The sequence below is a fragment of the Larus michahellis genome, chromosome 24, assembly GCF_964199755.1.
Source record: "Larus michahellis chromosome 24, bLarMic1.1, whole genome shotgun sequence".
Classification (NCBI taxonomy): domain Eukaryota; kingdom Metazoa; phylum Chordata; class Aves; order Charadriiformes; family Laridae; genus Larus; species Larus michahellis.
In genome coordinates this window covers 2029133-2043901 of record NC_133919.1, presented here as the reverse complement: position 1 = coordinate 2043901, position 14769 = coordinate 2029133, and the positions used below count along the sequence as shown (strand labels likewise).

Here is a 14769-nt window from a genome sequence, read left to right as displayed (position 1 = left end):
GGCCAACCCGGGCCAGTGTCTCACCACCCCCAGCGTAACAGGGCTGCTCTCCATCCCTCCATCCCCAGCCTGGGCTGGCACCGGGGGCTGCCCCCATGCAGGGGCAGGACCTTGCACTTGGCCTGGTTGAACTTCATGAGGTTCACACGGAGCCACTTCTCCAGCCTGTCCAGGTCGTTCTGGATGGCATCCCGTCCCTCGGGAGTGTCACCGCACCACTCAGCTTGGTGTCTGCAAACTTGCTGAGGGTGCCCTCCATCCCACTGTCCTTGTCATTGATGAGGATATTGACCAGCGCCGGTCCCAGTACAGACACCTGAGGGACACCACTTGTCACCGATCTCCATCTGGACGTTGAGCCGTTGACCACCACCCTCTGGATGCGACCATCCAACCAATTCCTCATCCACCAAACAGTCCAACCATCAAATCCACATCCCTTCAATGTAGAGAGAAGGATGTTGGGGGGACCGTGTCAAAGGCCTTAGAGAAGTCCGGACAGACGACATCCACAGCTCTTCCCTTGTCCCCTGGTGCAGTCACTCCACCACAGACAGCCACTAGATTGAACCCTACGTATATTGACCCAATTAGCCATCACTGATCCCATCATCTCTCCACACAGCATCTCTCAACCATGAGTTAAGCACTTGCATTTTGATATGTAAAAAAAAAAAATAAAAAAAAATATAATAAACTTACCTTCGTAAAGGAAAAAAAAAAAATTCTACAAAATTCTCTGCCAGAACGCATGCTCTCTTGAGGTGCTGTCTCTCACCCAAAATACTTCCGTGCACAGAAATAGTCTACTTGGACAAATTCTGGGGAACTGACTTTGTTCTGACAAAGTTGGACTGAGTCCAAGGATTAGGAGTTAGAGGCTACGAAAATCCTTATTGCAAAGACAAGGTATCTCCATGTAAATCGAGATACGGGTTTCTGCAGCATCGCTAGGGGAAATGAAAAGAAACCAGGCACAGAAACATTCCACCAAGTATCAGGAGCAGCTTCCTGACTGCGGGATGCATTAGCAAGTGGAAGAAATCTCCCTCAAGGTAGCACTGAAAGTACAAGGTCTGAACTCCTTTAAAACTCCGGAGCCTATGCCTAGTTGAGAAAAGACTTAAACACAAAAGCCCACTCTGTCCTCTAGGGCAGAGAAAGCGATGTCTGCTTTAGCGCTCGTCAGCTCCGATTTCTGGCATTAATCCCCTCTACTTATTTTTGAGCTCCTCACTTTGGACAACGGCACCATCGCGCCTTGAAATCCTGATTGCTGAAGACCACATGAATTTTCATACGAAAGAAACAATCAGGACTATCCCAGTGCCTGGTCAATCACAGCCGCCAGCCCCGAGAGCCCAGTCTTGCTGGGCGCTAAGGAATAGCACCGAAGCAAACAAAGTGCGGGAGTGTGCTCATTAAAAAACGTGTTTATTATACCAGCGCCCAGGGATCGACTGAGATCAAGGTACCATCGTACAAAGTCCCGTTTGGAGCGACGAGCCATCCCTGCCTTGGAGAGCTTGCACTCTAAACAACAGCGAGTTCATTCCCTGTCCTGTCTGAGGGCACCGCGTCCTTCTTTCGTCCGGCTGTACGAAAAATTCCAAGTTTCAACGCGAGTCAACCAACAAATCACACAAACTCTTGTGTCTCCCGAGACCAAAACATATTGCAACACCCAGCAGTTTTGGCCCTTTTGGCACCAACTAAGACAAAACAGGCAACGGGTTAATTTGTAAGGGGAGATTTTTTTAATTAAACAGAACTATTTATATATATACAAAACCCAGAAAATATTGCACCATTAAAAACGAGGACATTTTACATCTAATCATCTGTTGAACACACCTTGCCCTCCCTGCATCGTAGTATACACAGATTCACAGCAACTGTTCGACGTTAACAGGCAGCCTGTGCTGGCAGACACCACGGAGATCTGCTGGTCCACATACATCCCAGAGAAAATACCTTTACCCTTTCCACCCTCGCCTTCATTTAGGGAACGCATCCATCCCATCGTCGTCTCAGCGGCGTTCAGGACCAATCCTCTCAAGTTGCTCAGAAGTAAGAACAAATTAACAAGAAAGGCTTCGGGACCGTCTCGGTCACAGTTTCTTTAGGGCTTGGTCGGCACGGTTTTCTGGGAAAGTCTCTTACATTTTTGGGCTCAGTCCTCAGAACCCGAGCACGGGAGCTCTGGAGAGAGCCACTCGCGTCCCTATCCAGGGGGAGGGGCATTCCAGTGTACTTTTTTATCTTTGACAATTGTAATCCAAGGGCTAAGACTTCTCCAGCCCCGAGAGCATCTTCAGTAAGCCACAGCCCCAGGGTCCCGCGGGATGCTAAAAAGTACATCTGCTTTGGCGTTGATAAAGTATGTGGCGAGGAGGGAGATGATCAGAATGGCAATGCCCACAACCAAAGTGATTATCTAGGAAGGGATGAGAAACACTCAGTGTCATTGTTACAGACACAGACCTGCAGCACCTCAGAGAATTTGCATCGAATGGGGGGGGGTCTCTGTCAGAAAGCTACAGAGACCAGCCGAGGCACTGTGTACACTGAAATAAGAAGATACGCCGAGGACCTTACAGCCTCAGGGCAAAAGCAACGGGATCAGGTCAGCTTTCATTATTGAGAGTTCACACAAACCGATGTTTAAGAGAAAAGGTAAGAGAGCTGTTTCACGGATAAAGAATGTATCACGTTTCAGAGTCGCATGCGCATTGCAAAGATTTTTAGCGAGCATTTAATGTTACACCTTGGCTACTCCTGCACGAACTGTCATCCCCGCCAGCAAAGAGCTGTAACTGCCTTCAAGACACACAGCTGCTGGCAGAATCAACATCTGTCAATAGCCTTTGAATAACTGAGATTCGCTCCCGCTCAGCGCCTTTCCTGAAGCCTAAGTGCCAGACCAGTCTAAGGTCTCCGTAGATTCCCTCCTTCAACCCTTCTCCTTGGTGGGACTGCCATCCCCAGTCTCCCCCACATCAATCATAGAGCAGCCCCCATGCAGCAGCCAGACACTCATGTGCTCCTACAACGCTCTCACTACATTTTGTATCGGGTCAGCGCTTCAGGGATGGCTGGGCTCAAACTGTGCATCTCCAGGTCACCAGTATCTACTGGGCTGTAACGGGTCGAGAGACACAGGCCGGGCATTGTGCTCGCCTGCCAGCGTTAAAAAGGCCCAGCGCCACGCAAACAAATTGCTCAGATTTCAAATAACCATCCGAGAGATACGATTGCCGGGCTTGGGCTTGCGTGGCCTTTGGGTGGCACATGATGACGCTCGGGAGTCTGTTGTGACAGGGTATGACATCATTAACAGCCAACCAGAGGGCATGCGACAGTCCCAAAGTGACTGTACGCTTAACCCTTATTCTGCTGGCGCTTAAACCACATCACCCCCAGCCAAGGGCGGCTTGGAATCCGAGATGCCGAAACAACAGCAGCTTTTGTTTGGGAAGGTTTGTGCACAAGTTATTTCTGCGTTGTTGAGAGGGGACTCGGACCGCAGGAAGCAAGACTGGGGCTGCACGTCAGCCAAACCAGCCAGATTCACTGGCTTGGCCTTCCTGTGCTTGGGGAAGGGGTTAAGACTCCTGTCACTTCTATCTTTTATTCACAGAGCTCAGCCTGCTCCTGGGACTCTTGATTATTCTGCACTGTCTCAGCCTCAGCGACCACATTATTAACCCACAAATGGCTGGAGGTGGTAGGGTTGTCACCAGCCAGGCACCCTTGGCTCCCTCATTTTCAAGGATCGAAGCCCGGCTGTTCTTAAGTGGGGAGCTCACACAGGATGATGGCACATCTCATAACAAACTCCAAACTGTTTCTCCAGCTCTCAGATGTCGTTCACAGCTAGACGCATTTTTTTTTTTTCCCCCCTCTACTTTCTTTTTCTGACATGTACAAACTCACCTCTAGCTCCTTGCTGGCCACCAGAAATATTCGGGCACGGATCTCTTTCCACCGACTCTCCGTCCACGTGGAGTACTCTGTAGATCCCCACTGCCTCAGCTCGAAGGCCGGAGAGAGTGCTTTGCTTAGGCGAACAGTGGACCGAACACAGTAGGGGACTCGCGAGGTTGAGTTGGGGTCCAGAGAACCCTGCACCCAGGCATATTCGTACATCTGAAAAGAAAACGGGAGAGTAAGAGACAGCAAACAGACACTAGCAAATAATGAGACCGCTCCCTTGTTCTGGAACCTTACCCACGTATCTGGGGAGAGAGAAAGGGGCTTTACTGCCTGTTCTCACTGTAAGGGGATCCTTTTGCCCACTCCTCCCTTGCCTCCTTGTTTGAGAAGTTTCCCAGTTCTCCCATGTGTTATTACGAGCAACAGAAAGCATCCCTAACCCACTTTCCTCAAAGGCAAATCGGACAGATCTGTCCTTAGCTCTCATCCCGCTCCAATGGCTACTCACCTCTTTCTCACTGCTGGGTGTTTTTTCAGGGCTGAGGCACTCTTCCTTGGTGAGGTTAACAACAGTGCCCGTCAGGTTGGCCAGGACATACTGTACAAGGTAGGTGGTGTTCACAGGGCTGGAAACGGCAACGTAATGTTGGGGAACATCACCTGGAACAGCGAGAGAAATGGGACTGGCGGGGAGATGGCCAGAAGCAGGCAATGTTAGCGTGGCGCTGTAGAAAGCTGCCAGGTAACATATGGGGTCAAACCCAGTCCTGTGTTCTTCTTCCCTACATTGCTCTTACCCAGAATTCCTTTTATGTCTGGTTTAATGATGGACTGAAACCAGGAATTGTTCATTTTAATCAGAAACCCATAGAGCATTCGAGAGACCTGGAAAGAGATGGAAATTGGTTTAGATACAAAGTGGAGAGAAAACATCTTACCAGCTATTTGGTGGACAGATGTTTCCCACTACAAGGGCCAAGAACACAGCAAAGGAGAGACCATACACCACAATTGCATGGAATTCAGGACTGAGATGTGAAAACTGGGTTTGATTCCAGCTCCACTGGCTCCTTAGGTGATCCCTGTGGCACACATCGCCATTTCACCTCGGCTTCCTCTTCTGCTTTGTGGAACGAGGATAAAAGGAGCTCTGTTTTATACAGCGCTCGTGAAGCTTAATGCCTGCCCTGCGAGCAAGAGGCAAGGAACTGGAGAAGGGGGAAAGTTTTTTCATTCAGCTGTGGTGGGGAAAAGGGAGAAGGGGGAGGCAAAGCCCTCACCGAGACAGACAGGACAGCATGCTGTGTAAACACATATAAACAGAGACAGAAGGGAGGTACGTGAGGGCTCATCAGAGATGCCAGGGACTCAATTCCATCTGCTCGTACCGTTTTTGGATCTGCCTGAATAGCAGAGGTGTTGTTGGCTCCCCCCGCAAGCCGGTAGAGAGCACGGGCGACCACTGTGGCAACTTCTGCCAGGGACTGCAAAGGAAGAGCGCTCTGTGTTAATCAAGATAGGCAGATCCAGCAAAACAAGCGAGGAGAGCAAGCCAGAATCGACACATCCATCAAAACGCTTACACCGTGCTAGCATTTGAGTGCCGACCGCCTTTGTCCCTGTACAAAGCACTCCCACCTTCTTTCTGCCCTTTTTGGAAACGGCTTTCCCTCCTCTCCCCACAACCCTGCTTCTACCCGCCCCTACCCAAAGCCACCCCAGATACAGCAGCTAAAGGAAATGCAAAGTAGGAACCTTGGCTGTGTCTGTGACATATTCCAACATCTCCTCGGGGCTAAGGCCCTCAGGGTATTGCATCCGGATGTTCTCTGGAGTGTCGTACATGCTCTGGTAGTATCTGAAAAGAAGGAGGCAAACAGAGGTTGGGGAGGGGCAGAAAGAAACCACAGGGCATGGAATTCAATTCAGAGTGTGCCTAAAGCAAACAGTGGGAGCAGTCTCCGGGGAGCAGAGATCCAGGCCTGCCAAAGCACTGCCCTGCCACACGCTCCTTAAACCATTTAATGAGGCTTTATAATTAACTTGGCCCTTCCACAGCTTCTCCCATCTGAGGATCTCCAAGCAATTTACAAGCTGTGATTAGCTTTCAGGTGGGCGACAGCCCAATCTATTAAATGGGTAGAGAAACTGAGGCAAGGACAAGCCATGCAGAAGGTCTCCTGGGAAGAGGGCTTTCGATGCAAGTCGCGCCAGTGGATTTTATTAATGCCTTCTCTTGAAGGCAGTGAGGAATTCCAAGTGAACTCTATGAGATTTACACCAATGCATCTGCAGCGCACGCAGCTGAACTGGGCTGAAAGCCCACCGCATGCTCCACGCACCTGACGTTCCCAGCCAACCTGGGACTGCTCCCCCCAGTCTAAAGACGGGTCCCACAGCAGGGAGTTGTGCTTTCTTCCACCCAAGCTCTTCTTACCCCTTTAGAGCAGTGCAGATTTAAGAGTGAAAGGGAAGCTACTTCTCCTTGATTGCTACCGAGATTCTCAGAAGCAGCAGGGAAGCACAGAAAAGGAAGGGAAAGAGACAATTTGAAGAGTTCAGGGAAGAGGGGAGAGGCATATGTCTGTCCTCTACCCCACATTTCCACTGCCAAAGTGGAGGAGGAGCAGGGGATCCTCAAGGAACATGCTGTGGTAGGGTCATGTGGGGTGAATAAAAGTGCCTTTTCCAACGCCTGGGGCTTTCTGCCATCACAAATAGAAAGCTATATTAAAAAAAAAAAAAAAAAAAGCTGCTAGCTTCTGGAAGAACAGATGAGGCTTAGGCACGCTCAGTTGCCATTTGCTCACCTCTGGCTTCTAGCCAGCTGTGGGGAACATTTTCTGTACAAAACTCGATTTCTTTCGGTTGTCAGAATAATTATGTTGCGCTTGTTCAATTACATGGCACATGTTTGCTCCTCCGCTCCCCCCGGAGTGCCGCTCTACATGTATGTTAGGCAGCACCCCCCCTGGCAGAGGCGTTGCGGGAGCTCAGATGCCCTCTGCCGGCTCCGCTGCCTTCGGCTGTGGGCCACCCTCTGCCCCTCCACCCCGAAGAAGTACCTGTTCTGGAAGGCAGTTTTGTGGTCAGTTAGGACCACTCCGGGGATGTGCCGGGCCCGAAGGAAGCGCTGGAAGGAAGACGGGGGAAGAGGCTGCGAATATCCAGCTTCCTGCAAAGTCACGTTTGCTCCCGTGCTGCTATTACTCAGAATATCTAGCAAGTTTCTAACCTGCAAGAAGAGAAAACAGCACTGTTCCGCTGTTCTTTTGGATGTGTGGATGTCTCTGGAAAGGTTAACTTGCAGCGCGCTAAAGATGCCGCAGCATTTTGTAGAAATGAATGACTACAGATTGCTTTCTATTACCTGCACTTCAACAGATTCATTCATCCGAGAGACGGGGTCTGTATGCATCCATAGAATTGAGTCATTCCTTAGAGCCACCTTCAAGAAAAAACACAAAACGTCCCAAGTACACGACTGGACATCATTGAATCTTGCAGAGCAGCAAAGTCCAGTCCCAGGAATAATCGAAAACAATGAAAGGCTGACTGGGAAAACCACAGCTAAATTATCCCAGAGAAACAGGGAATAAAAAGGTCCCCTAACTTATCCCACACCTGATTCAACTCCACAAATGAATGAATGTTGTCTAAGCGCAGAGGAAACTTGTCTTTTTCCATATCATACACCATGCGCGAACTGCCAATGTAATCAAAGGTCTCCTGCAAGGGGAAAAAAGAAAATAATCATACATGAATCACACAGGGATATCTGCGTGGCACAACAAACAGCAATATTTGAGAGGCTGAGGTGGAGCAAGACCAAGAGTTCGAGGGCCAACTACTGCACCAAGCATTTCTGAAGGTGCGCGTAGCCTGGCACACACTAAAAGACCAAAGTAAATATTACTTTGTGCCTGGCTCCAAAGACAAAGGTATCGTAGGATGGAGCAAAGGACAAAAAGGAAGGCAAGGAGCAAAAAATCCAGGGGACAGCTATCGAATTCCACAAGTAAGAAAGGCACAGGGGCAAAGTAAGACTTAAGCAAGCACCGATATCTTGCAAGATACTGTTACTAACAGCAGAGAGGCATTAATATAGCCTTCAATCTGGCACAAGCCATCCTCTTTGTGTTTTCATAAAGAGGACAGCAAGACAGGGAAAAGAGCAATCCTCCATTCCAGGAATTAAACATATGAAGCTTTCCTGAAAGGAGGGGTGTCCGTTTCCCTGGAAAAAAAGGAGGGAAGGCTAGAAGACAGACATGAGTTTGTCAAGGGAGCTGTAAGAAGCTGAGCATTGCCTGGGGAAGAATAGGCACCCCCAAGAAGAGAATCTCCATGACAAAGAAGGGCAATGAAGCCAGCCACCAGACTTCCCCCTCGACTAATTTACAGCCAAGTCTTCTCATTCCTCCTCCATCCTGGGAGCACGACAGAGAACGTCCGCTCCAGAGCGCTGCACGCCTGTCTCCCCCAGGGAAATTCTGACTAGGGATATCTGTGCTGAGGAGGGTGAATGAAGGGAATCACATGGCCACAGCATGGGGCTGTGGGAGCCAGTTTCACAAAACTGCACAAAAGAAGCCATCAGTGCAGATGCCTTGAGGGGAACATCAGCTGTTGGCCATCAGTCCCTCCTCCACACGCTTGCTCTGCTCTTCCACAGCTGCCAACTCCAGTGCCGGGCTCTCAGAAATGAGCTACGTTTCGCTGCTGTCAACACATATATTTTTAATCTAGCCTTTTCTGGGCTTCATTTCAGAATTTAAAGCCTGGCCATTGCAGTTCATCCTGAACAGGGGTGAGGCAGAGAACAGACATACAGGCAGCCACACTGGGAGGAGACAGGAGGGAAAGCAAAGTTCGAGTCATTCATCCAGAATGAACTGTGGGGCAGAATATGGGCTGCCCCAGTGGAAGCTCCATCTGCTGTTGTTATCCCAGTGCCATTAAGATCCTGTTCTCACCGAGGGAGTGGAGAGAACCAGGGTGTGGGGACGCAGACAAATGACTCTGCACAAAGAATAGGGGAAAAAGTTCATCTGCAGGGAGCCATGGGCTGATTCGCTATCTTAGAACAAGCCAAACGGTGGAGCGATGCCGCTGCTCTTACCCCTTGGAAGAAGGTGAACATGATATTTCTTTGCAGCGAATGAATATCTGATGCTTTATGAACGGCTTCAGCAGCGGCCAAGTGGGTTACAAAAGAAGAGACAGCACTCTCTGCCCCAGGTGCGATGTTCCAGAAGAAGGAATGGCTGTCAATCTGTAAGCATGAACAGGAGGTGTAAGCAATGTGCGCGCATACAGAGAAATATTCTATTGGGAAAGGAAATCTATCACCTCCCTCCTATCCCACTCATCCTACCGATAAGGGAACCGCCAAAGCACCTGGCTTAATGAAACTTAAAATACCAATTGCTCTGCTGTGGCAGTCCTGAGGCCTCAGAGCCCTGCCACCACCACCCCCCCTCAGCCCTGACCGGAAAACTGAGATTATCTGAAGTATGCCATAATTTTAGTGCTAGCATCACTGCTCAGCACGGGGCTCCGAGGTGGTGACAAAATGGAGTTTTGAACCAGCATCTCTGGAGGGCGTAAAGCGACTGTGAAACAGGCTGCCAGACGGGGAAGTGAACGTCTTTCTCAGCTCTGACACTGACTCACTGCTCGACACACAACAAAATTCGCCATGTGATTCGGCCTCTCCCTCCCAAGAAGTACGGGTGAGCCAACTACGCTGCCTCCCTCTCTGCAACATGTTTTAAGGATGTGAAATATATTAGGGAAGCAGGACAGATAGGCTAACTATTTCTACTGGTCTGGTTCCATTAGTGAAGAAAACGCTGAAAAAAGTCCCATATAACAAGACAGAAAGAAATAAACAAAATGCAGATCTCCTTATACTGAAACAATAGGTAAACCCGCCAACTAAAAGGCTCATACTTGCAGAAACATAACAGTCAGTCAGATCTAAAAGGTCTGGAACATGGAAATAAATGAAAATATATAAGATAAGTATATTCCCATGAGACTCGAAGCCCACATCTTTCCAGAATCCTTCCAGTCCATGCTCTCCAAAGGAAGATTAAGAGATACCTACTCGTGTAGCGACAATAATAACTTCCTTCTCAGGATCGACTTTCCCAGAGGAATTGATGGGTTGCAAGGTGCTCCACACATTGTAATCGAGAAGGGGATCACATACAATCTCTAGGAAGCAGAAACAACGTTGCTTGAGCTGAGAACACAGCAGTGCCAAGTGAGAAACGAGCTTTCTGGTCAGCTGTTGCTCACCAGTGGTTCGAGCAGAGGAGCAAACTTCTGCTCAGCAGGGATTTCAATTCACGTACGCGCCGTTTAATGGAGCAGTAACCTCAGAGCACATTACAGAGCAGATATTAGGTACCTCTGCAGCAGATATTAGGTACCTTTCTCAGCCAGCATCTGTTTCACATATTATTTTCTAAACCGATGACAAACATAGCCCCGAATTACTTTGAAAAGGCTCAGTTGGCAAGCAAGCCTTTAGGGAAACTCTAAAATTTTCTTTCTTTTGCACGACTGTATTCCACTGGGATTTTTACCACCAGCCTTATCCTGCATCGTGACAAGGGAAGAGGAATCCGCTCACCTGGATTAATGCTGAAGGTGCTTTGGAGGGAGCTGCGCCTCATGCAGGTAACGGTGCTGGTGACAGCGTGCATATGGGAAAACAGCTGCATGGCACAGAGAGGGTACTCGGGGACAGATCCCTCACGAGGGACATTATGGTCTTGGTAACACTGGATGGAAATAAAAATCATTATAAAACTCAGCCTTTCTGTCATAGCATTGCGTACCGCATATAAAATCAGACCATACGTTTTTACTGTAGATTTCAACATCTGAGCTGAGAGAAAACAAAACTTCTGCCCCCTTTTCCTGAACTGTGCAGCAGTTCCCCTCTCCTCCTCATTAAGGAAGTGCAGTACCTGCTTAATCACTTGAGTCTCATTGGCATCTTCAAGAAGAAAAATAGGGAAGTCAAAATCCTCATATGAAAGCCCGCTCCCCACAGGATTCCACACAGTCTTATTGCAGTGTGCAAACTGAGGGCCATAATCTTTGGAATAGACACCTGGAAACAGAAAAAAAATGGACAAATCTGAGCCTGCAAGAGAATAAGAGACTGCAGGAGAGGTAGGGCCTGCGGAGAAAATAGCAGCAACTACAGAATGAGCCCCATTATGGGCCGAGGAACCAGCTGACAAAAGCTTGGAGAGATGGAGTTGGTCACTGCGTGCGGCAGAGTGGCAGAGGCAGAGCGGCGTGCCATGCAGAGAGAATGAGAAACACGGATGCTCAGAGCCATCGCAGGCCAGGAGGCTGGCACGAGCACGCGGCGAGCATTTATCACATGCTGAGCGAGTGGAGGAAGCACACAGAGAAACATTATACTGCAAAAGGACGAACACACAAACCCGCATTTTCTGAGCTCATCATGTGCTGGAAGTACCCCAAGGCATCTGTAATGTGCCAATCATTTTAACACCTAAACGCTGCGCAAACAGCACGAAGCAGAGACACGACCAATGCCAGCACGCCGAACTCCTCTCTGGAGCGTACACGGCATCCTTCCCAGCAGAAAGCTTTGTGCTAGCTACAGAAGGTGTAGCGATTTCTCCCCCTCAAAGTGCAAGACAGTAAATTTGCTGCGTGAAAAATAGTGACATGAAAACCGAACTGAAACCACCGGGGGAATTCAGGGAGGCAGAATGTAATTTCAAAACGTAGCGACTGGCCCAGACGGAGAGGTTAACACACACTCCACTCAATCTATGCCAACGCAAGATGCTTTAATGATCACGTGTGGACAAAGCACAAGTTTCACATGGGAAAGAAAACAGAAGTTACAACAAGCCCTCGTGAGGTTTAACGCTTTAGTGACGATGCTGTTTTAGCCAGCTTATCTGACAGCCTTCCCCCAAACACCTGCCCTAGTCCTTCCGAGAAATGATGAGATTCCAGCTCAGAAAAACTACTTCGAAAGAACATTTTGACCCTGTTACCTTAAACACCATTTTGACGTTAAAGTGTAGCTGCAATTTCAGCTACCCTTTGCTTTTCTTGCTTGGGCTGTCCAATGTAAAGGCACCATTTCTCTTCCTCCTAATGAGGATAAAGACTTAACATTTCCTTACCAAAGCCATCATTGGGGCACTTCAAACCAGGAGAGAATCCCTGGGGAGGGCTGGGTTTGGCAACGGCCACAGCAAGGCCTGACACTCGGGAGGTTCCCTTCAGCTGCAGCATTACCCTCCTGGAAGAGAGAAAACATGAGTGAAATTTTGAATTCGTTAATGAAGAGTTACAATCCAAGACATTACAGTCGAGCACGTGATGATGCTTTTGATCAAAATAACCAACACGCCCCTTTTTCTGCTCAGAACTGCGTAAGATTACGCAGACAGCAACAAGCAGAAAACTTCAGCCACTTCTTTCCCGTTCTGCCCAGGAAGAGATGTGACCAATCTTAATCGTCTTGTTTAATGAACTTTAGTAACTGCTCCAGTGATGAACACGGCACGAGAATTTGCACAGAGCAGAGCTCTTCTAACAGCAAAACAGCGCATTTAAGAAGAAATAAAATCAAGGACTAAAACACAGTAAACCCACAAATATAATTCAGTGCAGTCAGGGCCGATTCTGCCATCCGTCACTTGAAAAATGACATTTTCATCACCAGATTAGGGACCCATATTGGTCTGCTGGGCTCCAGTCACCCTGGGAAGGCAACAACAGATGACGACTGACCTGTTGAAGAGGTTCCCATCCAGCAGAATCATGTAGGGTGGGTGGGGGCCGTCAGCAAGCACCCACTTCAGGTCCTCCTCCTTCTCAACCACATGGATCACCCCCGTGTCTCCGCTGATGGAGGCTGGGGAAAGAGAGCGTGTCCTTCATGTTTCACAGTGATCTACTTTGTTCGCGCTCCCAAACCATCCCAGAATAGCAGTATTTTACTGAGGGCTTTAGGGAAGAACAGCTCATGGGCTTAGAGGGCTGGAGGAAACAATTTGGTGAACTGGCACAGAAAAAGGAACAGTGGCTTTCAGTAGCGAAAGAAAAAAGGTGAACAGCATATGTCAAGCAATAAGCACTTATGCTTTGAAAGCATCTTTTGTTTAAGCACATCAAAGCACTTAAGGACCTTCAGCTAACTAAGCACTATGGGCCTCCTGTGACTGAAGACAATAAGGAAGGAGAGCAGGGAACAGGCCCTGAGACAGAAGGACGCTCGGAGCAGACAGACACTCAAGGACCACAGCCACGGAAGCAGTTCAGTGCTTTAAGAGTAAAGATTGCAAATTCAGAAACGGAGACCTCAAAGACAGCTCAGCGCGAGGCACAAGGGGCAAAAGATTGTGACAGCAAAGGCGACTAGCAACAAAGCAGGTCCACCGCTTGTCATTTTGCCTTGTCCCAAAAAACCCAGATGACAGATAAAGCACTTTCATAAGAAGCTACTGATAAAAACAAGCAAAACCCCCACAGTTAGCAACTGGTGTCATTGCTGGAAACCACCTGTGAGCAGGAAAGCAGGATCGTGTGCAGCTGCCTGCCTGAACACTAGGCTCCCACAGAGGGTGGAAGAGGAGTCAGAGAACCTTGTACCCTCAGTAATCTCACAGACCAAGTGCATCCGCGCTGCCCTGCAGTGGCAGCCGACAACCTCCGCGGCAGGGCGTGGCTGCCGGTGGAAGCAAAACTGAATTGGAAGCGAGCAAAAACACTGACTCACGCTAACTGCAGCCAGGAATGGGGTTCCCTTACCTATCTTTTAATTTTAACAGTCGCGCAGTCCTGCCTTCCCCCTTTCAACATGACAAAAACAACCTACAAAGTTAACCAGCCCTGCACCAGCAGCTCAACCAAACCCTCTGCTCCCTTCAGACATCACCATCTCACTTATTCGCTCCCTGCTCCCTTTCTCTCCTACCTCGTTAACCCCAGCATGGTCTGCAGCGCTCACAGCTTTGCCTCGCACCCCTAGAAGCTGTGGCTTGCTTTTATTCTGTGTGTGCACTAACAGCATGAGCTCAAAATGCTGCTCTCTGCCTTGGCAGGGATTTTCGAGGTCTGCAGGAACAGTCTCTAAGGTCTCCACCCCTCAATTCAGCAGGAACAGGTCAGAATATTCAGAGTTACCGAAGCACAATTGGAAAAGGGCAAACGGCGCTGAGAACAAGGGCAATATTGATCTAAGCAACAGCTGTACTCACACTGGCAGCCGATCTGGTGCGTGGCGTTCAGGAGGCGAACGCACGGCGCCGTTTTGTTCAGGGGGATGTAAATCTTCCTCTCAACAGAGTTCCCCCGGCAGCAGCCTGGGGAGAAGACACAGCCCCACCTCAGAGAGGGAACAAACCAGGGATTCCCCGTACCTCAAAAAGCATCTCCTCAAATCAGCAGGGGGGAAAGACAAACCCCTCCCCGACTCAGAGGGGCCGAGCGAGGCCCGCCCTACCCCCGCCTTAGGCGCGGAGCGGCCCCAAACCGGGGGATGCCCTGCCCTGCCCTACCCTGTCCCGTCCCGTCCCTCTCCCGTTCATCCTCACCCACTGCCAGCACGGCGAGAAGCAGCCCCCGGAGCAGCCCCCGCCAGACCGGGAGCGGGGCCCAGCAGCTCCCTGCAGCAGCCTCCACCCCCCGGCTGCCCCAGGCTCTCCCCGCCGCCGCCATTTTCCCAGCCCTTCCGCTTCCTCGGGCGCTGCCGGAAGCTACTCTGCACCGACAGGAGGACCGACCCTCTATGGTCCGGGGAGGTGGCGGAAGCGGAAG

General features: G+C 49.6%; 1 protein-coding gene across 1 annotated transcript; it reads right to left on the bottom strand.

The window, feature by feature from the left end:
* Positions 1–1418: 1418 nt before the first annotated feature.
* Positions 1419–14700, bottom strand: NCSTN (nicastrin). Its single transcript, XM_074566853.1, has 17 exons — positions 14547–14700; positions 14211–14315; positions 12742–12865; positions 12129–12247; positions 10920–11065; positions 10580–10730; positions 10049–10158; positions 9059–9211; positions 7561–7665; positions 7307–7384; positions 7002–7171; positions 5692–5794; positions 5325–5420; positions 4734–4821; positions 4445–4596; positions 3937–4149; positions 1419–2437 (listed from the first exon to the last, which is right to left on the bottom strand). The coding sequence occupies exons 1-17, from the start codon at positions 14668–14670 to the stop codon at positions 2315–2317; spliced, it is 2160 nt and encodes a 719-aa protein (XP_074422954.1). The 5' UTR covers positions 14671–14700; the 3' UTR covers positions 1419–2314.
* Between the last annotated feature and the right edge of the window lie 69 nt (positions 14701–14769).

Excerpts from the sequence above, each read along its gene's own strand:
- NCSTN (XM_074566853.1), bottom strand. The coding sequence starts at position 14,670 with ATGGCGGCGGCGGGGAGAGCCTGGGGCAGCCGGGGGGTGGAGGCTGCT. Across the intron at positions 10,159-10,579 it reads CACCTTCAGCATTAATCCAG|AGATTGTATGTGATCCCCTT; the intron begins GTGAGCGGATTC and ends TCTGCTTCCTAG. Across the intron at positions 7,666-9,058 it reads TGTTCACCTTCTTCCAAGGG|GAGACCTTTGATTACATTGG; the intron begins GTAAGAGCAGCG and ends TTCCCCTTGCAG.